This window comes from Setaria viridis, chromosome 5 (genome assembly GCF_005286985.2).
Source record: "Setaria viridis chromosome 5, Setaria_viridis_v4.0, whole genome shotgun sequence".
NCBI lineage: Eukaryota > Viridiplantae > Streptophyta > Magnoliopsida > Poales > Poaceae > Setaria > Setaria viridis.
In genome coordinates this window covers 7155976-7181011 of record NC_048267.2, presented here as the reverse complement: position 1 = coordinate 7181011, position 25036 = coordinate 7155976, and the positions used below count along the sequence as shown (strand labels likewise).

At 45.2% G+C, this 25036-nt stretch overlaps 4 protein-coding genes and 1 pseudogene across 6 annotated transcripts; all 5 read right to left on the bottom strand.

The window, feature by feature from the left end:
- Nucleotides 1-326: 326 nt before the first annotated feature.
- Nucleotides 327-1901, bottom strand: LOC117858231 (glycosyltransferase BC10). The gene is made up of 2 exons (XM_034741261.2): nt 1216-1901; nt 327-1131 (listed from the first exon to the last, which is right to left on the bottom strand). The coding sequence occupies exons 1-2, from the start codon at nt 1759-1761 to the stop codon at nt 475-477; spliced, it is 1203 nt and encodes a 400-aa protein (XP_034597152.1). The 5' UTR covers nt 1762-1901; the 3' UTR covers nt 327-474.
- Nucleotides 1902-3294: 1393 nt separating this feature from the next.
- LOC117856170 (glycosyltransferase BC10-like) lies at nt 3295-4231 on the bottom strand (annotated as a pseudogene).
- A 4904-nt stretch (nt 4232-9135) lies between these two features.
- LOC117855853 (glycosyltransferase BC10) lies at nt 9136-11481 on the bottom strand. The gene is made up of 2 exons (XM_034738252.2): nt 10028-11481; nt 9136-9908 (listed from the first exon to the last, which is right to left on the bottom strand). Exons 1-2 carry the CDS (start codon nt 10577-10579, stop codon nt 9246-9248), a joined length of 1215 nt encoding a protein of 404 aa, XP_034594143.1. The 5' UTR covers nt 10580-11481; the 3' UTR covers nt 9136-9245.
- Nucleotides 11482-11735: 254 nt separating this feature from the next.
- Nucleotides 11736-17799, bottom strand: LOC117855852 (uncharacterized). 2 transcript variants are annotated; one of them, XM_034738250.2, is made up of 12 exons: nt 17344-17799; nt 17063-17210; nt 16841-16992; nt 16547-16729; nt 15896-15971; nt 15626-15703; nt 15136-15221; nt 14377-14450; nt 13696-13741; nt 13415-13524; nt 12875-13049; nt 11736-12016 (listed from the first exon to the last, which is right to left on the bottom strand). In XM_034738250.2, the coding sequence occupies exons 1-12, from the start codon at nt 17608-17610 to the stop codon at nt 11846-11848; spliced, it is 1566 nt and encodes a 521-aa protein (XP_034594141.1). In that variant the 5' UTR covers nt 17611-17799; the 3' UTR covers nt 11736-11845. The 2 variants fall into 2 exon arrangements, with proteins under 2 accessions (XP_034594141.1, XP_034594142.1); XM_034738251.2 differs by lacking the exon at nt 11736-12016 and adding an exon at nt 12024-12290.
- A 233-nt stretch (nt 17800-18032) lies between these two features.
- On the bottom strand, nt 18033-23954 carry LOC117855851 (plastidic glucose transporter 4). Of its 2 annotated transcripts, none has more exons than XM_072294328.1 (14): nt 23673-23954; nt 23239-23539; nt 22292-22403; nt 22018-22085; nt 21463-21595; nt 21293-21392; nt 21039-21151; nt 20734-20827; nt 20485-20638; nt 19657-19803; nt 19504-19577; nt 19327-19415; nt 19121-19235; nt 18033-18565 (listed from the first exon to the last, which is right to left on the bottom strand). In XM_072294328.1, exons 1-14 carry the CDS (start codon nt 23937-23939, stop codon nt 18383-18385), a joined length of 1950 nt encoding a protein of 649 aa, XP_072150429.1. In that variant the 5' UTR covers nt 23940-23954; the 3' UTR covers nt 18033-18382. The 2 variants fall into 2 exon arrangements, with proteins under 2 accessions (XP_072150429.1, XP_034594140.1); XM_034738249.2 differs by having other exon boundaries at nt 23239-23499; nt 23673-23813.
- Nucleotides 23955-25036: the final 1082 nt, after the last annotated feature.

The following is a 25036-nucleotide window of genomic DNA, read 5'->3' as shown; positions in this document are numbered from 1 at the left end:
AACCAGCATTGGGCCGATCTACCGAGATCCAGCCCAACAGGGGCGAAGAAAGTCAAGCTCCTCATCTCCAAGCGCCCGCCTTTTCCGCCCAAATCAACGGAACCTCCCTCTCCGCCGATACCCGAGCCGAGAAGGCACGCCGCACGCAACTCACCGCCGGTCCCGGCGGCGGCGCACGAGGGCTGCGTGTTCCGCCTGCCGCCCTTGTGTTGTGCCCATCACCACGCCGCGGCCGCGCAGCCACAACGACATGCCCACGCCATGTCGCCGCGAAACCCACCCAGCCAGCAATACGCATGGCTATCGGTTGACAAACGAGGTGTTCATGATCGCAAAATTTTTCAGAGTTTATTCTGCTCTTGATACTGGACTCTCGGCCTGTGATCCCCAGCTCAACCTGGATCGATCATCGGCCACGACGCAAAAGAATACTATGGTACAATTCCTGCTCCGATCGTCGTCGTCGCCGTCTCGTCAGCCGAAGCCCATGACCTTGGGCGCCACCCGGAGCAGCGGCTCGAGCGCGTCCGGCGAAAACTTGCGCGCGAACAGGTTGCAGACCCCGTTCCACGCGCCGTTGTAGAAGCACCTCCTTCCGCCGTCCTCCCGGATCTCCCTGATCAGCTCCTCCGTCACCTCCGCCGCGCCGTGGGTGTGCGGGTGCCGGTTGACGGCGCGCTTCCAGTCGGCGTACGTGAGCGTGCGGTTGGCGTTGCGGCGGCCCCACCCCAGCACGCTCACCAGCGTCGGGAGGTAGTGCTCGTCGATGAGGCACTCGCTCCGCCCCACGCAGAAGTCCCGGAACGCCGGGAAGCAGAACTCGTCGGCGACGGACTCGAGCGCCAGGGCGCGGTCCATCTCGAACCACTGCGCGCCCTTGCGCCACCGCGCCAGCGTGATGTTGCGGGTGGCGAAGAAGGGCCGGTACCGGGATCGGCTGCCGCCGTTCTCGTAGCAGTCGACGAAGCTGGTGTTGGCGCCGGTGAGGAAGGCGTACACGGTGGGGAAGTCGTACACCGGGATGCACGCCTCCGAGAAAAGCGCGAACCGTTCGTTGCCCAGGTCCAGGAGCGCGTTCGCTAGCAGCCGCCGCTCCGCCTCCACCAGGCTCGCGTCGCCCCACTTCGTCCTCTGCAAATGTGAAACCACCGAGAATTCGGATGTGAATTTGCGTTGTTTTCAGAGTGCTCTGTCGTCTGAATTCTTGGTCGTTACCTGGCTCGGGATGTAGCGGCCGTAGAAGACGGAGTCCACCGGCGGCGAGCCGGTGTAGGAGGGGTGGGCGTGGACGTAAATGGAGTAGAGTCCTTGGTGCCCCGCGAAGAACTTCTCCCACAGAGGCCGCAGCGGCAGTTCCCCCCTGACCAGGAACAAGAAGGCGACCTTCGGGACGCGGCTGTCCGGCGCGCGGCGAACCATGGGCGCCATGGACGCTCGCCAGTACAGCTCCTCGTCGGTCATGTTGTGCATGACGCCGCTCGGCGCCGCCAGGAAGCCCGCCGACTCCGTTTGCCGGTGGTCTTGCGGCGGCGGCGGGGACGGTGTGGGCGGCGGCTGCGGCGGAGGCGAAGACGACGCCGCGGTAGTAGTAGTAGTGGAGCGTAGCGGCGGCATGAAAGGGAGGTAGAACCTGACGAACATGGCGTTGGAGGAGGTCACGCCGAGGACGAACCCCAACGAGACGAGGAGGAGCATGGACGCCACGCCGGCGAGCCTCCCGCCTAAGCGAGACCCCCGCGTGGGCTTCTTTGTGTCCTTCATGGCTTGGCTAGAGCTTAGAAGGTAGCATGCGTGAGGGAGAAATGCTCTGCCCTGGCCCCTGGCTATACACTTGCAGCCTTATACAATGGCTGCTAGTGTTCTGCGGCCTCGTTGAGGCCGCAGCAGCGAATTCACGCGCGGCGCCGGCCGCTTTGCTTCCCCTGCACATTAACATGGCTTGCTCGTGCAAAAGCTACTACTATTCCCTGATTTACTTCACTAGCTCTTTGCCTGTTAGTAGGATGCAAGCAATCAATGGGTCGTCGTTTCGTTCATCCTTTGCTTCAATTACAAACTACCGATAATGGAGAAGTATAAACAGTTTCAGATCTGTTTGTTACATATTGCTGTGAAAAAGGATTGTAGGAAACAAAGCTGCCTCTTTTTTTTTTAAAAAAATAGACTGGCAGGAGAGCAACATGCTATATTAAAAAGCACAAGTGTACATGGCCAAACTCAGAAGAAGGCCCAGTAGGTCGCCGACAAAGCTGCCTCACAACATAAGAGGAACCGGTCAGTCAGCTTTCACACACACACACAATTCTGGCAGATCTCCCCATTCAACAGCATGGTTATATTAGTACATTACATACTTCACCTTGTACTATCTCGGCATAGTAGGACGCAATTTTTTTCAGCTGTGTCTCCGCGAGCTTCTACGGAAGCAAAATAGCAGAGCAAGGTCTTTTTAAGATTGTTCTGCAAGAACTGGACTTCTACAATAATGGCATCCTACAATGTACTACTCCCGTTGCAAATATAGGTCGCCTTAGAGATGTACACGAGGATTAGGGAGGTAGGTTCATGTTTTGCAACCACTATTGCGCTCGTTTCATTGAAGAACTTAAGGGACAGAAAAGCTGGACGAAATAATATAAATAAGGAAAAATTACATTCTGAATCATAGAACAACTTAAGCCACATTCAGTTGCAGATTGTGAAAAGTAGCTGGTACGTTGTAGATTTTGTAGAAAACTAGTGGAACACATATTGTTAGAATGTTACAGTCCGGGGACTGGACTGTTGTAATCGTAGTATTGCAATCTGTCTGTTTGTTTGCAGCTCGGATTACGCAATCACAAACTAGCAGTCGTAAGCTGAAGCAAACATTCAGATTTTATTAAAGATGACTAAAATTAAACTATATTCACAGTGGGAGTGAGTAAATATGGTTGATGTAGATATAATATTTTCTAGGTGGGAACTGAAGGATTGTCAATTGTGCATACATGACATATCTCAGCCGTCCATCCCTCCCTGGTATTCATTCATCCCTTGATGCTTCTGATCATGTTGAAGACTTGAAGTGGCTTGAGGTCTGATCCAGGGGCACGTCGGGAAGAAAGGAAACTTAGGATGGACACAAGTGTAGGCTCGGACGCTCGGTAAACGAGGATGCATAATCGTGATGCATGTTCTGATCTGTTTCTATATTCTCTCGGGTCAAACATGTTCACGGGTACTCCGTATGATCGCCAACGAGTGGATTCAGTAGCACAAGTCTATTTCAAAACGTCAACTTCGACGATCTGGTCAGCCAAAGGCCAAAGCCCATGACCGTACCTTGGGCGCCAAGCGGAGCAGGGGCCCGAGCGTGTCCCGGCGCGAACTTGCGCGCGAACAGGTTGCAGATCCCGTTACTGGCGCCATTGTAGAAGCAGTGGTTGCCCCCGTCTTCCCTGATCCTGACGAGCTCCTCCATCACCTCCGCCCCCTCGTGGGTGTGCGGGTGCATCCACTACGTCCGCTTCCAGCACCGTCGCGATGTAGTGCTCGTCCATGAGGCAGGCCGGCACGGCGGTGCAGACGTCCAGTACTCTTGGAACGCCAGGACGCGACCTCGAGCGCGGACGCGCCGTCCATCTCGAACCATTGGAAGCCCTTGCGCCACTGCGCGAGGCTGATGTTGTAGCGCACCTTCGCTGTCGTGGTTACCGAAACTGTCGAAAAATCTGGTGCTGGAGCCGATGAGCAGCGCGTACAATCTGGTGAAGTTGCAGATGGGGATGCACGACTCGGACAGCAGCGCGAAGCGCTCGTTGGCGAGGTCCAGGAGGGCGTTCGCTAGGAGTCGACACTCCGCTGCAACCAGGGTCACGTCCCCCAATTCGTTTTCTCCATTCAGTCATTCAACTGATATGTACTTGCATTTCAAACATGCAGATAGATGGAATGTGTACCGGTAGCCACTTGACTAGAATGATTAGCAAAAAAAGTGTACTAGATAAGAATGAAGAAGTTGTTTTCAACGGAATCAAATCACGAGCGGAGACTAACTCCCACTTGTGGGAACGGCGATTGTGTAGGTGGAGGCGATCGTGGGGATGGCGTAAGCTGCAGGGTGCAGGGGTTGAGGTGTTAATGGCACAGGTGGCAGCGGTGATATGATGGTGGCAACGGTATAGAAGAGGGCATTGGTGGAACGAAAGTGAGGTACAACGATGTTTGGGAAGTTGGAGTCGGAGATCATGCCCAGGACAAATCCCAAGGAGAAGAGAAGCGTAGGCACCAAATTGAGCAGTTTCTTGCCTATGTTTGTTTTTGGCAGTTTCTTGCCTAAGTGTCACTTATGACTTGCAGACTAGATCGTCTAATTTATGGATAACCGAGCGGAGGCTTCCGTCCGGTTGATTCCGACACGTGCGCTAGGGCATGCAGCGACACGCCGATCTCCCCACGATCCCCTCCTCCTCCCCCTCCACCCGCCAACAACCAAATCTCGCGAGCCCTAGCCAACTGCACCCCGCCAGCCCCAAAAAATAAAAAACGTTCGTTGACATATTTGGAACAAAAATATTTTGGAAGAAACTTTTTGATGAAAAAATTTACAAAAAATTGAAATAATTAGGAACAAAAAGTTTTTGAACAAATTTTAATGAATAAAAATGTTACACAAAATTGAAAACGATTGGGAATCGAAAGTTTTTTAAACAAAAATCGAGAAAGAAAAATCAGAAAAAAAAGTTTTGAAACACAAAAGTTTGAAGAAAAACTTGGAACAAACTTTAAAAAAATTCTACATAAAATTTTGAACAAAATCGGGAAAAATAAAAAATTATTTTTCCTGATTACATGAAAAAGAAAGGAGGTAGAATTTTTTTTGATTTATGGTTAAAGAAGAAAAACCAGAAAATAGGGGTCCTATTATTCAGTTTCACCAATAAGATATGGAGATTTGCTTCACATTTGGCATTACACAAAAAAGATTTTTCATTAAGTTCATTGAGGAGCTCAGCGCAACCCGCCATCGTGCTCCTTACTGCGCCGACTCGCGGATCCGGCCGGGCCTCGCGCCTCGCTCCCCATGAGCTCCCAGCTGAGCCCCGCCTGCACCTCACCACGGCTCGTGGGCGCAGCCTCGCCGCTTCGCCATGGCCGCCTGCGTGCGGGACCTCGCGTGCCCCTCCGTCCCACTCCGGCTGTCATCCTTATGCGGGAAGCTCACGGCACCGCTTCAGCCGAAATTCTGCCGCTGTGCGGGGGAGCTTGTCGAGCCCCGCCGCCGCCGGCTAAAGCCGGACCTATCGAGCCATCGGCCCCGTTGGCACGCGCGCGTCGAGAGCTCGAGCTCCGCGCCAAGTTCTGCCGTTTGGAGCTCCACCGCCGGCCACCCCTCAATCCCGCACGGAGCTGCTCTAGATTGGAGATGAGAGAGGAAGGAGGAAAAGAGATGGGGGAGCAAGACTGCAGGAGAGAAGGTGGAAAGCGAATGCAACGGCTGGTAGGACCCACCATGTGCCCGTGAGGCTGGAAACCTCCAGTCGACGACTGATTTACCTTAGCGCTTGCCGACTTAGCTCAAGCTAGCATGCGTGAGAGAGAAACGCTGCTAGCCTGCTAGCTTTGGTTATACTATCGTTCACTGAACTGGTGCTATACTCTCTCACTGAGGCACCATGAATGGAAGCACAACTTGTCCAAATTGGCATGGCTTGTTTGTTCAAAAAAAAAGTCATGGAAGTAGGATATACTTCTTCCATCCCAAATACAAGGTATTTTAATTTGTCCCATTACCTCTTTCTCGCACAGTGTAAGAGGGGCCTCATCAGTCAGATAAACATAAGAAATTTAAATCAAACAATGCAATTGGTGATGGTATATGTACCTACCGAAAAATCTAAAATGATGTCCCAGTGCTTAAATTATTTATTAACAACTAGTTATTAAACTAACTACATTCTACAATTATTTTATATTTGTTTCAAATAAAATAAAATTGCAAAAAAGTAAGATCGTGTTTATATTGGCAGGACCAAATATCGGTGATAAGAGGCCAAGTGCGATATTACTTGCATAGTACTGTTTCATGAGGAGCCAAATTGGTAGATACTCTGATTTTCAATCTTGTAATAAGGAAGGACATCTTTCATTGGAAATATGAAGATCTTGATTTCTCATCTTGCCATGCGAGATGACATAATGTAAAAATATAAAAGCTCATTTACAACTTGTTTATATAGATACTAACTCAAATTACTTGAGAGAATCCACAAAATGGTACCATTCACTTTACGCTCGTTCATAGCTCCGGTCTCATCCTTAACTTGCGTGGGATAAACTTTTCTAACTAAGAAATGATTTAACAATTGCTCCCCAATTATATTTCTCAGATAATTAAGCCAACCATTAAAGCATTCACATTTTCAATTTGGCAATTCCCATGTCAGACCCTCTAGGCTCCTGGCATACCTACAGTCTCCAAAAGCATAGTACCGCGTGCTCACTGCATAGCTCATTGTGTGCTCTACCTATTGCCCCCCTCTCTTTGTTCTCCATCCACCAGGGGGTGAAGAGAGTGAGAGATAGGGGATAATGGATTTGGGAAATGGAGATTGGGATTTGGTGGCACTGCACATAGCGTTATGCAGGTTCCACCCGTGCAGGGGTTCAATTTATTTTTTTTATGAATTTACATGGTGAAAATTTTGAGCATGTAGCATTAGGGTGGGTGGATCAATAAGCTCAGCCCCACACCCCTGCTTCTCCCTACACCCAGTCTAGTTTGACGGAAAAGCAATGTGTTTGAACTGAGCAGTCTTATCCTTCATTGACGCAGATACAAACCTCAAGTCTCCACCATAAAAGTAGTGAAGAGAAATCATATTCCATTAACCGTCTTTGCCTTACTAATGCTGATGCAAGATGCATCATGGATGTTATTAGTCGCATGCACAACTATTATTCACCATGTCGTAAAATCCTTGTAAGTTACAATGCTAGGTGGGCCCCATGTGCTTCTCCTTCATAGCTTCATCTACACCCTACTGCCGTTTAGGTGTTAGGAATTAGGGTTCTGGGGTTCCATGGTTGCTAGCCCTAAAGAAGGTCGACATGTTAGCGTTGGAGGCGGTCACGATGATGGTTATGCAAGGGCTGTTGGGGATGTTGATTGGGTGGGCATGGCGATGAGGGCATTTCTAACGAAATTTGCGATGGTCGAGTGATGACAAACCTACGTAGTACCGCATTAAGTGTTGGAGGTAGGGGAGCTTTGTGCAGAGTGTGAGATGGGCTATTGGGATTATCAGCAGCGATTGTTGCGCAAGGTACTAGGGCGAGGTTGGGGAGAAGTTTGGCCAAAGTGGGATGAAAAAGAAGTAAAAAATAGATCACAATGGAAAGAACATAGTTTCTTATTATATTGCGGGCACCTGCATGCAAACATGGCTCATTCAAAATATCAAAAATGCAAATGAATATGCAAAACCTCAAGGTCTCCATACACAAACAGAGTTTGCATGTCAATTTTGGTGGTGTTAAGAATGCGACATGTTTGGGTTTAAATCTATCTTCAGATTCTACAAGACATATATTTTTCGTCGAATGTACGGGGGCATGTTGCTAGATCTAAGATTATTCTGCTGAAATTTAATCTACTAATAAATAATTGTTAGTACAAGTTGAAACAGTCCAACAATAACTTGCACGATTATGCCTTTGTGTTTCTATTATTAGTCCTTGACCTATCTGTTTATATACAAAACTTATAAATTTAAATCATCATAAGTCACTCACATCCAACAAAGTATATTTTGGATAGTTTAAGTTTGATTATATAGACGCACAATATGTTGCTCTGTGTTTATTCCTCATATTTGTCGTCTTACATGGAGATCGTATTTTTGCATATTTGTGTTCCTTGATCTCTATATTTTTCACCATATTCATATATATTTGATAACATATTAATGCATAATATGCATATATCAATTCTTTCCTTTTCAAACATTTGTTATTTTTTTTACAAACTTAATGTTGAATATTTGTTGTCAGTTTGATGATTATTTGCAATCAAGTGTGATTCTAATACACTAATGTGTGAATATATTTCTTGCAAAAACTTGCAGACATTTTGTTAAACTGGATCTGTTCTGCTTTAAAGCTATACATAAGGCGAGTTGTTATTTGGAAGGAAAATTCTCTAATGGTTCATCATATGTAAAGGGGGTATGAATGCCAATCAAATGTATTTCACTCCGTGTGTGTTTGCCTTTTGTGCAAAAGTTCTCAAAATAGAACTGAAGGTAGCCTCTTGTGTTCCAACCCATTTTAAAGTATTGTGCAAATAAATTGTATGGTAGTAGTATAGTTGAGTAGTTAGTTTGCTTCAAGAGCATATAGTACTAGTAAACTACTTGTCATTTTTTCCAAATTTCTCATTCCTATTTATTAAATTTCTCATGTACGTTTGCTTTGATGGTTCTATATTAAAAAGATGCATGCTTTCATAGGTTAGACACTTTAATAATAGATTGTATTCCCTTTTCAGTTTTAAGATCTTTTGGGGCTTCTTGATTTTTTGTTTTTGTCATCTCATCCACTTTGTGAGCTTAATTTATTTACATTAGTGTGCCTAGTTTCTTTCCTTTATAGCAATGAGGCGAGACGGTAAGAATGGTGGTTTGGCGTGGACGATTCGAGCTCCAACAAAATTTGCGGCGGTGGAGAGACACGGGACTTGGATGGGAGACGATGGAGGAGTTCTCGCCAGAGTTGGAGATGGCTATTGAGATTAAACAGTGGCAGGCGTAGGGAGAGGGAGGAGGGGGTGGATAGAAGCTTAACAAGAGTGGGAGATGGAAGAAAGGTGAAAACGTATCGATCGCGCTACTAATAAACTTCCTGTTATGCATGCCTAATTTTAGGGAGGAATTCATGTGAGCCCGTGCCTGTGTGCGCACGCATGCCTGCGGCCCGCCCTCAAGCGTCGGCGTCGTGCCCTGGGCTGGCGCACGGCGATCACGGGCATGCAGCACGGTGCACGCGGGATGTTGGCGTGATTGCGTGAACCAAGAAACGTACGTGGCTATCGCTCGCCAAACGAGGTGTTCCACCACCACGTGTTCCCGTTTATGCATGCCGCTCAAATACACGTCAAGCTTCTGATTATTCTGCTGCCGATACGTGACACGAGTACCGTAACAATTCCAAAAAAAATCCGAAAAGAAGAAGTCACAACGAGATACCATACCATCCCGATCCTCTCACCCGAACCCCATGACCTTGGGCGCCAACCGGAGCAGCGGCTGCAGCGTGTCCGGCGTGAACTTGCGCGCGAACAGGTAGCACACCCCGCTCGCCGCGTCCCTGAACGCGCTGCAGTTGACGCCGGCGCGCTCCCCTCCCCTGATCTCCCCGATGAGCCCCGCCGTCACCTCCTCCGCCCGGTGCGTGTGCGGGTGGAACCCCGTCCGCCGCCTCCGGTCCCAGTCCGCGAACGTGAGCGTCCGGCCGGCGCCCCGCGGCCACCGCAGCACGCTCAGCAGCGTCGGCAGGTAGTGCTCGTCCATGAGGCAGGCCCGCCGCCCGGCGCAGTGCTCCCGGAACGTCGGGTAGTAGGTGCGGTCGGAGACCACCTCCAGCGCCAGCGACCGGTCCATCTCGAACCACTGCGCGCCCTTGCGCCACTGCGCCGCCGTGATGTTGTGGCGCTCCCCGAACAGGGGGTCGTAGCGCGCCGGGGTCACGATCACGTCCACGAAGCTGGTGTTCGTGCCGGTGAGGACGGCGTGCACGGTGGTGAAGTTGTAGATGGGAATGCACGACTCGGAGAGCAGGACGAAGCGCTCGTTGCCCAGGTCCAGGAGCGCGTTCGCCAGTAGCCGGCGCTCCGCCGCCACCAGGGTGATGTCCCCCCACATCGTTTTCTGCGTGCATTGACGGATTTATATATGTATATATAGTTAATGTTGCCTTCAAACTGCAGGGTGAGATCGGTAACGAAAAGACGTGCTCAGACTAGTGCTCCATCATCGTCTATGATTACCTGGCTAGGGATCATGCGACCGTAGAAGACGGAGTCCTCCGGCGGCGAGCCGGTGTAGGAGGGATTGGTGTGCACGTAGATGGAGTAGAGCCCTTCGTGCCCGGCGAAGAACTTCTCCCACAGCGGCCGCAGCGGCAGGTCCCCTCTCGCCAGGAACAAGAAGGCCACCTTGGGCACCCGGTGGTACGGCGAGCTCTGCACCTTCGGCGTCATGGACGCCCACCACAGCAGCTCATCGTCGGTCATGTTGTGCATGACGCTTCTCGGCTCGAGAAATCGTACCAGCCCCGTTTGTGGGTTTGTAGGTGGTGCTGGGGGCGGCGGTGGCGGCGGCGACGGAGTAGGTGGCGGTGGCGGCGACGGTGGCAGTGGAGGCGGCGGTGGTGGAGGAGAGGGCAATGGCGCAACAAACGGGAGGTAGAAGTTTGGGAACTTGGAGTTGTAGGTCATGCCGAGGACAAATCCCAGTGAGAAGAGGAGAAGCATAGGCACCGCATTGAGGAGCTTCCCGCCTATGTGAGACGCCGGCATGGCTCTGTTCGTGTCGTTCATGGCTTGGCTCAAGCTGACAGCATGAGTAACTGTGTGAGAGAAAGGCAGCTGCGTGCTCTGGTTAACCGTGCACAGTATCGCTGGTGGTCCACTGCCTCAGCCGGGTTCGAATTATACGCGCACTCCCACAGCTCCGCTTTGCTTGCTCTGCAAATTACTAGCATGGCTTCTTCCTGAAAAAGTTAGTAACGCTCACTAACTATTTTTTCATTATCTGTTGCACATTGCTCCTTTCGTCTTTTGCTTCCGATATGAATCACTGGTAGAAATGTATAGATGCAGATTCTCATATTGTTTATGCATAGACGACGTTGCTCCTTTGGGAGAAACAAATGCTGATTATTTGGATTGTCTTGTCAATCGGCTGTGCATACGCAGATGAAATGCCGATCGGAAGGAGCAATTGAAACTAATTCCTCCACTGAAACGACACCTCTGGTGTCAATTTTCATCCAATTCAATTGCTGATTTCATCTGCATTTTTAAAGAAAAGGAAAAGGGCAGAAACTGAGTGACACGGCTATGCGTGGGAGTGACAACAGGCATCGCTTGTTGCGGCTGCACTTAGCTTTTTTATGCTTGTGCGGGTCAACGTATTCGCTGTGGCGAAACGCCGAAACGGCACCACAAGCCTGAAGATGCTCATTTTCGAGTATGCCACTTCGGTCGAGCGCAAAGATAATAAGGTTGATTAGCTGGACAGTGCCTCCTAGGTGATCAGCTGGACAGTGCCTCCTAGGTGATCGTGAGCTGTGTAAGGCCAGTCTCAATTGAGGGTTTCAAGAGAATTTCATGGCATTAAATTCAATGACACATCAGCAAAATTGCTAATTTTGCTAACTTAGCAAGGTAATTAAGAGGAGGAGTTTCATCAGATAAGTTTCATCGTCATGACACTCAGCTGTCACAATTATATAATTCTTAGTCTTGGTAACTGCAATGAGACTGGCCTAAGAACTATGTGGCCACTAAGACGTCGCAGGCCTACTTGCACCCTACTTACCCGAGGCAACATGCAACTGCTTCAGGGAATTCTAGGACTCAGTTCAAACTCGATCAAAACCCTAAGAATTAATATCCTAATCCCACACTTTACAAGCCCTAGCCTGAGCGCTTTCCTTGTGTATAGATGTGGCAAAGTTCACCCACACAATCGTAGAACAAAAGTTTTGGCAACTAAGCATTCGACTCAGCATAGTGGTAGCAGAATCTTCATAAAAATATAATGTGCTCGTAGCTGGAATTACCGACCAACAGAGTCTATAATTACTTGCCATTGTGCCTTCTGAGAGCACAAGCAATTGCCAGACCACCAGCAAGGGCACTTGCTGCAACCGCAAGGATAGCTGGGGAGCTCCTGGATTGCACATACGCCACCGCCCAACGGAATATGAAATGCGCTCCACAGCTCGCCTTAAAATTCTCCAATGAGAAGTCCTGCATATATTCGGGTGGTTAATCTTTGCAATTTTGGGCGTAATAATGTTAACCTGGGTTCCAAATCTACATACATAACGGATTACAAGAATTGATTTCCCATGATTGCGTTATTCAGTTTCATGCACATAGTGCTAAAGATGGCAAACAGAGCAGCCGAAATGGAATGAAAACTCAAATTTTGAGAACTTGAATTTCCTTTTTTCATACATGGCCATCAAAGGCTAGAGAAAAAATCATCACAACTCCGACTGAACATTTCCAAGGAGAAATCCTGCATGATGATTCCCAAAATATCTTGATTAAACTAGGTAACTGTAATTACGTTTGAATAATTAGTTCTAGCAAGAAGGTACATGTGAAATGAGGAAAAACGTTTTTTTTTTGTGAATGAGGAAACATAACTTGATGGATCATCTAATGGAAGCTAGCACATACTTATAGTAGTGTAAGCCACATCTTTACAGTTAAAGAGGATAGTAATTTCCAATTACACCTCTTGTGGTACTGAGCTAATTCTTTCCTATAAGGAATACCTTGTATTACAATCACAATGTGTGCTGGCTGTGGAATAACTCGCAAATAATGGGTCAGGCACAGTTTTAAGGTTGCAAAATGCAAACCAACCCTCCTTATCTACAATGTTTGCTCTAGCCCAATCATGTGGCTCTAAATCAACAATGTTCATGTGTACAACGATTTATTTGATTAAATGATCCCGCAGTATATTCCCTACACTATATTGATCGTGTACATTTCTACAGGATCAAAGAGACAGAGTATTCAGAAATCTGATATCTTTGCTAAGGCTTTCAGGGAAAAGATGGCTCTCAGCATGGAAACATTTTGAATACTCACCTTGGGTAGTTTATTTTGGGAGTTTAGATGATCAACATGAAGGCGAACATTGAAAGAAGCAGGAATCCACAACTTCCTGTCTACATCACTGTAAGTCTTTGAAACTATTTCAAACAGAGTTCGGCCCCCATTCTCTATGGATTGCAGAATGGAGGCTTCTCTAGACCTTCGATTCCTGAAAAGTAGTAAAACACAGATTGGAATCAGGATGTCTGCAGACAAACCATGCACAGTAATTAAACAAACAAGAAACAACATAGCTGTATGTACCCATATGTGCTCAATAGGTGAAAGTGCAAACATAAATACACTGGTAAATTTGGGGTTAATATAAAAATCCCTGGGAGAACTAGGAAGTGAACAGGCTGCATATGAATTGATTAGGAAAATCCAATTATTTGAACTGTAGGATTTGTAACATGCGTAGCCTGGAGAATAGCACAATCCAGGCTTCTATAGAATGCAGGGAGTAATATGGTTCCCTTTTCTTTAAAAAAAAAGTATGCATAAATTATTATTATTATTATTAGTTTCCCATACCTGAGGTATCCACAGAGCATATGCTTGGGCCAAAGGTTTATCCTTCCATGCATAGGAATTAAGACATGTGGTGATAGGTCTAAGAATTTGTATGTGGTTTCAAAGTAGTCCTGCATATTTCGAATCAAATCATGCTGATATAAAGCAGTAGTCTGGAGAAAAGATTGCACATAAAGAAAGAAGTGGGCACATATTCCCTTAAGTTGCAGAGAGTGCTGTAATGCAAATGCATTGCTATTATAACCTTCCAGGTTCCAGAACAAAAAAGGCATTGTCATTACCTTCATGTTGCCACCACTTCTACTGTCCAATGTTGCACTTCCATGTCTGCAAATGATTAAAAAAATAAAAAAATAATAAGCAACCAACTGAGCAAACATGACTCTTTGAAGTTTAAAGTACATAGGGTACTTCTTTTGTGAGGGAGGGAGAGTGCATAGAGTACTAGAGTTGACTAGTAACACTCTGTTTCAAACACTAACATGTTTGTATTGGCCATGTTTTAATCTGTAACCATTTTGTGATAGTGTTCCAATTAAATGACAAAGAAATGCAATATTGCTTGCCACAGCACAGGAAGATCGGTCAAATCAGCTTGCATCTTAAAGGCAGCAATTTAAGTTCCAAATATACAAAAATAAAAAGAGGAATATAGCATACTAGCCCTGCAAAATTTCAGCACTTCCAAACATAAAAAGGTTTGGTTTCCTTAAAGAAATTCTTCGTTTCAGTAAGAAAAGAGAAAGTCAGGAAAGGTGCTGCAAGGTAGTGCATAGGTATCCACTGGGCTCGTCATTTTTTCTTTTTGCCACTATGATCTTGAAATGGAGGAAGTTGTGGCCATTAAGTATTGGTTAACAAGTTAACATCTTAAAGGTCATCTCGGTATTACAGTTTGACTTCACACTGGAACATCATACAATGTCTTCTTGTGCCACCACCAATAAGCTGAATATACTTACCCTACGCAATGATCTCCAACAATTAATGTGTTGGTATTAACATGGAGAAGCCCCATATGACCATCTGTGTGACCCTAGGATTCAAATACAGTGAGGAATCAAGGACCAAAATAGAATACATAGAAATTGAATGCTATAGTATTTTCATAAATCCAAAAAATCCCCAGAGAGTATTTCATCAAATTAATTCAACACATGATGCGGTCTAGTTGATAGGAAACAATCGCACAAAGAGCAAATTTTACATCATTTTCAAGAAAATAATTCAGTATGAAAAATGAGCCATGTAAGAATCGTCAATAACTGGAGTTAAGATCACATCAGGAAATGGCTTACCTACAAAACTGAATGAAATAACATATGTTTGTTCTGTGACTTCTCAGACCTCATAGTAAAGTTCCATACAACCAGAAGAAACATATACAAAGGAATATGTTAAAAATTTGTGCATGGTATGTCCTGGTTTTGCCAATATTTTTGTATCTGAAAATTGAAAAACGAAATGTTTGCTAGTACAAAAAAATATACATGTATTACTATCAACTGGCTATATAGGTTGATGTTCTTGAGTTAGGCTGTAAAATAGATTATGCTGGGCGAATAAGTTGAGAATTTCAGAAACTTTCTAATGATTGGACGGATCTAATGCATTTGTTGAGAGCTCCATGGAGGTTTTTTTTTTATCTGCAAGTACATAGGTATCAAATTTTGTTGGCATAATAATGGGAAAAAAATTCCCCAAGCAAGACATTGACTTACAGGAGCAAAAACAACTTGTAGTTCTTGGTCACCTATGCATATCTTTTCACCACCAGTTACTGAAGTGTACTCAATCTGCCAATTCCCTATACATCATGGCATCACACGTGTTAAGATGAATAAAAGATGGGTATGGATAACACTAATAGTCCAAGAAAATACTATGTTTAAGCTAAATTAGACACACGAGTGTGCATGGTAAACACAGCTTAAGTTAGTGAAATCACAGTGACAGTCTAAGTTGATAATGCAACACTATGACCTATAGCCTGCTAAGCATTTAGATGTAGCAACAAATGATTCCCCAATATTCCCAGCAAGGTGTATGGGCAATTTGACATTTTTTAACTCGCAAGATGCCTATTCAGTTTTTCATGTATCATGCTTCCCAACTGATTTCAGAACTTAAAAAATAGAAAATGAATACATTTCCGCCACGATGATAAGTTTACAATATTGCAAAACAAGATGAGCAGATGTAGGTTATTACCTTTCCCGATACGATTCATTGTGTTTTGGTGTGTCAGAAGAACAGCATCAGGATTGCATCTCTGAACAACAGAAAGACCTACAATTTTGAACCAAAATGGATTGAGTTTTGTTTATGATGGACAGATAGGCCTCGTGGCTGGTGGTAATGAGTATAACAGGCACTATCACAGCACTATTACATGATAATATTTCCAGCTTGGTTTGATACTCCCACATATACAATATTAAAGAACTAACAAAATGCTGGCTAAAACATTTCTCATCATACCCTCAATGTGATCATGATGATGATGTGTGACGAGGACTAACAACTTTTTTGGAAGGGAATTGACAAGATCTGCAAGCTGAAGATGATAAGGATGTAATTATTCAATAGAATGGGAGAACCAGAACCTGAAAATGGATGGCTTCTACTCAAAACAGAATTCTAATAAACACACATGTTGCAGACCTACAAGTTACAACTATGCAGGTAGTGTTATCTACAAAAGCAACTGGTACACTTTGAAAAGCTAATGTTCTAGCATGAAGTCCCCTAATGAATTTGGCTCTGGTGTCATCCTTCTTTTTTTTTGGTTAATTCTACTGTGATAATACAGAAATAATCAGGCACAAGCGCTTTCCTTATAAAGCCAAGGGCAGGTATTAAGGCCTTAAGGAAATATGGGTACATGAAGAAGATGATGTCAATAGTGAGTAATACGAAGTAGTGTGAAAGGAGCTGAAGCAAGAGGAAAGCCCCCTCTAAAAATCTACAGCAATCTACTAGAATAACTAAAGCAAACTAGTCCAGGTAAGAAAACTAGTTTCACAAGATAAATGATATTTCATGAAAACTAGTTTCACAAGATAAATGATATTTCATGAATATCCATTTATTTTCTTTTACAAGAACACAGTCTGATGAAATTTCTTTTACCTCCGCATGAACCTGAGAGCTGCATCCAGGATCTAAAAGTAGAGCATCCCCACAAGCAAAAAAATCAGAACATGTAGATCCACCAGCACCATTGGTTGCTCGTATTACCACAAGATTAGTTGTGCGGAATGGATGTAATGTCTTGCTCTTCATTGGTACAAGAATTATTCCAGGTGGGTACTCCTATTCAAAAATCATTTCAGAAATGGGGAAAGTGGGGAACCATCTCACTTCTGGTGTCATAGTTATCTCTATTCTCTATGAACGCAGTGAAGGAAGCAGAGCGGAAGATACCTGGGAGGGCAAAGCAGGGACAGCCGTGCTGTTTGATGGCAGCTCCGAATTCAGAAGTCCAATATATGCATTCGACCCTACGCGATCACTACCAGGCTTCACTTCAGAAAGCAGCCCCAATGCACAATCCTTGGTCATCCATTTACACGACTCTGCAACGCACAACACATGACGGTTAAGCAATTCAGAGTCAGAAAACACTAAAAATATTAAGTATATGACCTTGTAGAGCATCCAATTTTGACTCCAGTGACCCGATGATGAACACGGTGTTAACTCCAGCATCTGGGCCAAATTCTGCTTCCTCCACGTACTTCAGGAGCCGCCACTCCCCACGCATTCCATCCGGCAAGCCAAATTGATAAAAAATCTGACAACAAGCAGAAGTTATGCTTGCCAAAATTGATGCAATGACAGGCAGCCTCCGAAATTTTACCGGTCGAACAGAAGAGCCACCTGGAGACAAAGCAGCTGCTACTTAGGCTAATGGGTAGGTAGCTCACCTGATCGAGGGCGGCGGACACGTCGAGGCGTGAGAGGTCGAGGCGGGTGACGGAGTCCGCGCCGGAGACGGCCACCTCCGACCGGGGCTCCCCCGCGAGGGGCTTGAGAGGCGCGGACGGGAGGTCGTAGAGGTCGCTGTCGACGAAGCGCCGGTAGTCCTCGTCCTCCGCGGGCGGGGACGGCGGGCGCGGCTGCCGGACGACGAGGAACTCGCCGGTCGAGGGGACCGTGATCGCCGCCGCGAGCCGGTAGGACGGGGAGCCCATCTCCTCCGCGCCGCGCTGCCTTGATGTGAGGTGGTTACTGGCGGCCAGCACAGGAAGGAAGGGTAGTTGAGGAGCGGGCAGGTGTTTACTACAGGAGACTAGGCGAGCTGCCTAGCTTCATCCGCTTTCCAAAACGAGGCGGACGGGGCGAGCGATGGCAGATCGCAGCAGACAAGGACCTGCGCGCTCGGCTGGCGTTCCGTGCGAGCGAGTAACGTCGCGCGTACGAAGGGCCATCAAGAGCAATTTCAGGCTCGCATACATCAAGAGCTACATATATGTGTCCGAAAAGGGCCTTTCTACCATTTTGTTTTTCAAAAAACATGCTCGATCTGTGCATAGCAGCATCAGCATTCGACACTATCAGAATTATGTCCAACAGAGACGGAACACTTCAGTCTAGAAATGGCACACCGGAAGGCTTGATTCTCGAAGGATTGACTTTTATTTCCAGGAAACAAGAGTTCATCTATACACCAGAAGAAACAATGGAATCTAAGAACCAAAAACTTATCTCCAGAAACATCGACGGTTCCTTTCAAAAAAAAAGAAACATCGACGGGTTCATTGATTCTGACAGGTGACAGGAAGCGCAGCTAAACTTGCTGCTCGAACACAACCCCTCACTGCACAACACCGAGCCACCAACGATTGGCACTCTTGCCGCTCGCTTATTTCTGAAGCTACATGGAACTAGAAACAGGATCTCCAGGTCCAAGGACGCTCGGTTCTGTGCTTGGTTGCATTCTCAACCACCAAAATGGTGAGTACATCAATCTACTACACTTAGTTCCCGTTCAATCTCTTCCAGGGACCGCCCTTTGGTTTCCACCACGTTCCCAGCTATGTAAAGAACTGCAAGAGCGCACACTGATGCGAACCCCAGATACACCGTGCTGATGCCAAACTTGTTGACGACACTCAAGAAGTACAGGCCGATAAAGAAGTTGGATACCTGCAGAGAAAAAAAGAGGGTAATGATTCACTTATGTAGGTAGGCAAAGCCTGTTGACCATCTTGGCTATTAAAAAAGAATTCCATAGACTTTAGAAATTTGAATAAATGTAAGTGCAAGAGCTTCAAAGGATTATATATTGACTAATATACAGAAAAGGAAATATAACTTTTTTTAATGGAGCAAGATGAGGAAGAAGCTGAAGCATTTATGAGCAATGCCTTCAGACTGAACACCTATCTACCAGAGCAGTCAATATTAACTATAAAAAGCCCTCAAAAAAATATTAACTATAAAAAACAACTTATCATGCCCAAGCATCCAAATACAATCAATCTTCATACAACAACATAACAGACTTACATTGTATTTTGCAAAATCATGTGTGGTAAATTATGTTTTTTAGATGATGTGTGGTAAATTATGTAATAGTAACAGAGTGACAATTCCAGAAGAAAATAAGATATACTGCAATAAATAAAACAAAATGCAATTGGTATAGACGGATATCTTCATATGGTTTCATAAGTGCATATATGAACAGTTATGACTCACCCAGTGCATGCCTAGAGATAATGCGACAGCCTTGGCCCTTATTCTGGAGGCAAATATTTCAGGAAGAAGTAGAGCTGGAACAGGGCCAGCTCCAAGAGCAAAAGACAGCACATACCTGCACAAAGTTACATTCCAGTTAAATGTTCAGTTTCATACAGACAACCAATATATCAATCAGCTAAGGCCAACCAAGTTAAACAACTTACAGAACAGTGCCAACAACAGCAAGAGTCCCAGAATAAGGTGCCAGAGCTTTCCAGGTGAAGGACAAAGCTAGGAGCAGCATTGAAGCACCCTTCAAGGGTGAAAAGGTGAACATGTAAGAAACCCTGCTGATTGAGAGATAAAATAAACATTTGATTTGTTGAACACAAGGGCATTACCATTCCAGAAAAGCTTGTTATCAGAAGGCTTTTCCTGCCTTGCTTGTCCATTAGAGAAGATGCAATAATGGTGCCTACAAGTAAATATATACCCCCATCAGAAATAACATTCTGAAATTAATATTGAAATGTTATTAATAAAAGTAAACTTACCAAAAACATTGGCCGCCCCAACAAGAGCACTAGCAGCAACATCAGATGCAATGCCTGCACTGCGGAACACCGATGTAGAATAATATACAACAGCATTTATACCAGCAAGCTGTTGGAACAAAAACAGTGCTGCCCCCACACTCACAACTGCAGTTGAGAAATGTATCAGGATGCATGTAGATGTAGCGTTTCCTAATATTAATAATTACTTAAGGTTGTGGGTTGTGTGCAGTCAATATATCAAATCTTTGGTCCTCAATTACCGAACATTTACAAATGATATATTATACAATTTTGCTATTTTCAATGCTATATGGTACAAATTAGTAGTCAAAGGTTTTGTTTTCAGGGAACGATATCCAGAACATCACTTTTTTGCGACTGGAGGGAGTATCACACAGATCCTAATGAAGCTACCAAGAGAACAATCATTGGCTACACAAATAAATTAGCTTGTTCAGAAGCAATTTATAAATAGGACACTTGTGCATGGAATCGAAGGCCATTGTAAATGTAATAACATAAAACCCAATAACATAAATATCAGCCCGATAAGTAATGAATATGCATTTTGTTTTCATATATTTAAGTATTTAACATGAATATATGTTAGCAGCTGCTATGCACCAAACCACTTTCATCCCAATAAGAATCTTTGGAGTTCTAAGACCCATCACAATTTGCTATTCGCCAAGTCATTGACTTCATTAGATGTCGGATGATGATACCAATAGAATGGCATGAAACAAAATAACCAAGAGAATATTTTTCCACACAATTGGTAGGGAACCAAATTTGCCAATTCTGAGACTGTCAAAACAAAACTACCTTTCCAATAGCGGTTGCTGAAGAGATCAAACCAGCCAGCTTCTGGCTCTGAAGAACTTTGGCCACTAGCTCTTAGATCATACATAACTTCCGTAACCTTTTCTTTTCCATACAGTCTTTTTACAGCTGATTCTGCTTGGATAACCTTTCCTTGCTGCAGTTAATGTCAGAAAATTAAATCTTGAGTTTTGTGCCACATCTTGGAGGCCCAGAGTAGATAATACAGTCAAAGAATTTGCAAACAGAAACCTGGAACAGCCAACGAGGACTTTCAGGTGAAAAGGCCATTCCTACAGCCAGTAAAATGGATGGAACTACAGCAATCCCAAACATTGTCCTCCACCTGATTAAAATAGTTACAAATGACAAAAGCATGAATATCATCCATGTATCATACAAAGTTTGTTGGCATATGCATATCTAGATCTACTTTAAGATTAGAAAGGCTCAGAGCATATGTTGATTTCTTATACTGTCCTTAGAATACCATTGCTTTCAGTAATCAAGAAGTAGAATGTAGCAGAAACAAAAGAATGAGCAAATGGAAAACTCACCAGGCAGGATTTCCTGCCAAAGGCAATCCAGCTAACAAAGCTGCAAGAATTCCAATGCAGATAAATAGTTGATTAACAGAGCCAAGTGTTCCACGGATTTCAGTTGGTGAGATCTGCAAGGTACAAGAAGTTCATTTGTTGGAAATGTTCATTAACACAGGCAGTGGCTATTGAACAAAGGTAATAGTGACTGTAACATTGCACAATAGCATTAGGTTCTGAACAAAGCAAAAATCATTTCAACTGATCACAACCTCAGATATGTAAAGGGGAACAAGAGCAGATGAGATCCCGATACCAATTCCAGCAAGCAATCGACCAACAATCATCGTGCGGACATCTTGAGCTGTTGCACTGCAAATGTTTGTGTCAGTTTCACATAAGATAACAGTGTATATTTACATCTAAATAGCTCAAAACATACCTCAAGAATGCACCTAGAGCAAGCGGGACTGCATCCAGGATGAATGTTCTTGTTCGGCCAAATTTATCAGCCAACGACCCTCCCGTAAAAGAACCTACTGTTGCACCAGCCAGGGATGTGCTAACCACCCATCCTGAGTAACAAACAGATGTCTGGTGAAGCATATAGCAAAAGGATATCTCATATAAGCAACTAATATCATTGAGCGATTCTAGCCATCTATCTGCTACTTAAAAAACATGCCAATTGCATTTCTTGGCGGTGGCATAGCTAGAATTTTTCAATTGGGAGTGCATGTTATATAGGAGTATTAGACCATACATGATTTAGGCCTCCACTGACATTTGCAAAATCTGGGTGTGCCCAGGCACACCAGGACACCTACCTGGCTAAACCACTGTTTCTTGGCAAAGAAAGCATTTGGGCACAACCGATCCAAGTTTCAGAGGTTCCCTTACAAATACTGAGAAAAAGGCCATGCTAAAAGGTGCTTACAACTACAATATGGAAACCCGGGAAGTATGAGTAAGCTGGGCATGTAAAAGTATGACATACCTTGTAAGACAGCATTTTCAGCGATCCCAAGATCCTTGGCAAGATATTCAAGTGCGCCATTGACCACACTGCAGTCCAAATACATTCATGAAATGGAACCAAGTTATTATCTAACAGTGTATGTGTTTCAAAAGAATAGTGCACAAAAGATGGAATTATTCTACTCCAGCTTGTTATTCATTTTCATCGATTAAAATTCAGATTATAAGTAGACTATGATTTATGCAGTTGTCATGAAAAAATAGTCAACTAGTAGAAGCGACAAAGTACGTACCCAAGATGGTAACCAAACAAAATAGCCCCCAAGCAAGCAACACCGACATATGGCAGAACATGTCCTGAGGATTTGACTTGAACGTTCTCCAATGGAACATCTTCAGGATCAACTATATAAGATAATAAAAATAAGTCGAGAGGTTAATGGGGATTAAACACCATCTGCAGTTTAAACACGCAGCAGCAAAGCTAAGGGCACATGGCACATGAGCAACATCTAGGAGGTCACACAAGATACGTGGACTCTTTTATCATGCAGATTTCTTTTCTGCAAGTATTCTTATCCACTTCCTCTACTCGCTAATAAGTGTTTAAGCTTAATTCTGCGGCAATGCTACTGCCTTTCATTAATAGCCAAAAAAGTATCATGAAACTGATACAGAAAGTTTCATGCATATGAATTTCATAGAATATCACAAAATCCTGATACGTGCAAATCAACTCCCTTGCATTTGAAACTCAGTCAGCACTATCACTAGTGGAACATAAGCATAATTTTTTCTGTTCACGGTTGAGGGCAAAAGTAATTCAACTAAACATGGACATTCTCACATGACGGAGCCTAAGGACCATGCTAAATCCATATATTCAGACGTCTCCAGACCTGGATTGAACAATAAGCAGGGCAGGTCCCCAACCAACCAACCACACAGGACGATTACATCACCTTATTTTGACAGTGAAATGCATCATGTTTCCATGAATCCCCAATGCAATTCACGGAAAAATTGCTGAGCATAAAACATCATGCACTAGGGAATCCATCGACCTCCAAATCCAAAACCACGATCCCCTGGCGCAGAATATAACTGCAGTCAGTACCTACAGTACCCCCTGTGTCCCATAACCGGCTCCAGTGCCGCAACCGTGACACCAACCCCAACCCCAACCGCGAAAGCATCGATCCGCGATTCCAACGCAACAATCCGGTAGCCCGAGACGCACCTGCGGCCGTGGCTTGCAAGCGCCCGTAGCGCGGGCTCGAGCGGAAGAGGCCCCCGACGCCGCCGCGGAGGCTGCCCATCTCGAGGCCCGCGAGATCCGCGGCCCGCGACCGCAGGCCGGAGCAGCACCCGCCGTTGCCCGTCGGCATCCTCACGCTGGAGGGGCTGACCGCCGGCGACCTCCGATCGCCGCCCCACGAAGTGACGCACCCGCCGCCCTTGAGAGCGCAGCGCATCATCCTCTTAACGGAGGTGACTGTTCCTGCGATCGCACACCACCACCACCACAGAAAATTACTCCTCTGTACATATAAAAATAGAAAGGGAAGGTAAAAGAAGTCGCCGTAATTTGGCGTTGACTAGTGCAGACTGGTACTAGTACTAGCTTGCAGATTGGGAAAACGACTTCAATTAATCCGAGATCTCGCGGCGTACCTTCGAGTTGAAGTTGAAGCTCTGGAGAGTGGCGAGGTCGCGGTTTGGGACGAGGACGATGCCTCTTCGCAAGATCCGATAGTTGCGAGGCAAGCAGCGGATGAGGCCGAGCCTACCGAATCCTCCCCACCTTTTCAAGTATCTTTTGGCACGGCGGTGGCTGGCTAACACGATTACGCCCACGCGACGCGAGGGGTCGAGGTGGAGTTGCCGTGCTACGTGGACGCGTGCGCCGGATAAGAAGCGTGCGAAAATCGAAAACGGCATTGTCAGTGACGACGGACCCCCACCATCGCCAGGTGACAGATGGGCCGTTTGCAGTGAGCGAAACCGAAACTGGCCTGTCTTAGATAGATAGATATGGGCCGTGCTACAACTTGGCCCAATCTAAAAACTACAGTCAACTAGGTAGGCCCACCTTAGCTGAACTATAAGCTCGGCCCGGGACTATTCTTTACTCAGGCCTGCAACTCTGTGGCTCTGTGCTACGTTCAAGGCTCAGCAGCTACTTATTTTATTTCATCTAACAAAATTAGTACTTATTTTATTTGCTTTTTTTAATTCACAAAGGGCCCTGTTTTCTGAGTCTGCTCCATTTGCTGCTGCGTGCTAAGGGACCTTCATTCTGCAGCAGTGCATAGTGCCACTGCCAAAGCAAATGGAGCCAGACCTCAGAAGTGTCCATGCCTCCATGGTACCCCCTACATGTGGTTCCGTTCAAAAAAAAACTCAGGAGGGAGGTACTGTGAATTAAAAGAGCTCAATTTTTCAAGTCTGCAAAGCCAGGACGGGACATAATCCTGCAGTAGTTTGACTCGGCACAGAGATATGTCACACATTTCTGGTGGGAAGAAGACAAGAGGCGCCGATGTGCCGAATTAAATAGTGGATGTTGCAGTATGTTTCCAGGATGATAACTTAAAATTTAGTCCTGTCGCTGCAATCGCTGATGATGTTCCTCCGAAGGATTGTTGTTCTAGTGCTTTTTTTTTTAGAACTGTTGTTCTAGTGCTTGCCACTGCACACATGCACTCTTTTTCCTAGGGATGCTCGTACAGTCGTCGGTCAAATTCTGCTAGTCAAATGAACAACTGTACAACTTCCCTCAGTTTTTTTTTAATAAGAGGAGAACAAGAAGAGTGACGCACGAATTCGGGGGCCAAGAATAAAAGAGCTTCGTGTGCTTGTTTAGTTGTCTTTTGCATTAGTAAGTATAAAATTTAAGTAATAAGAGCAATACAGTGGTATTGTTTATAATATATGATCCCATACATTAACACGTAATTTTGAGAGTCGAGACGACTTAACAAACAATCTATTAATAGGTTGTTATTTTAAGTTGTCTCATAGTAATTGTATTTCCT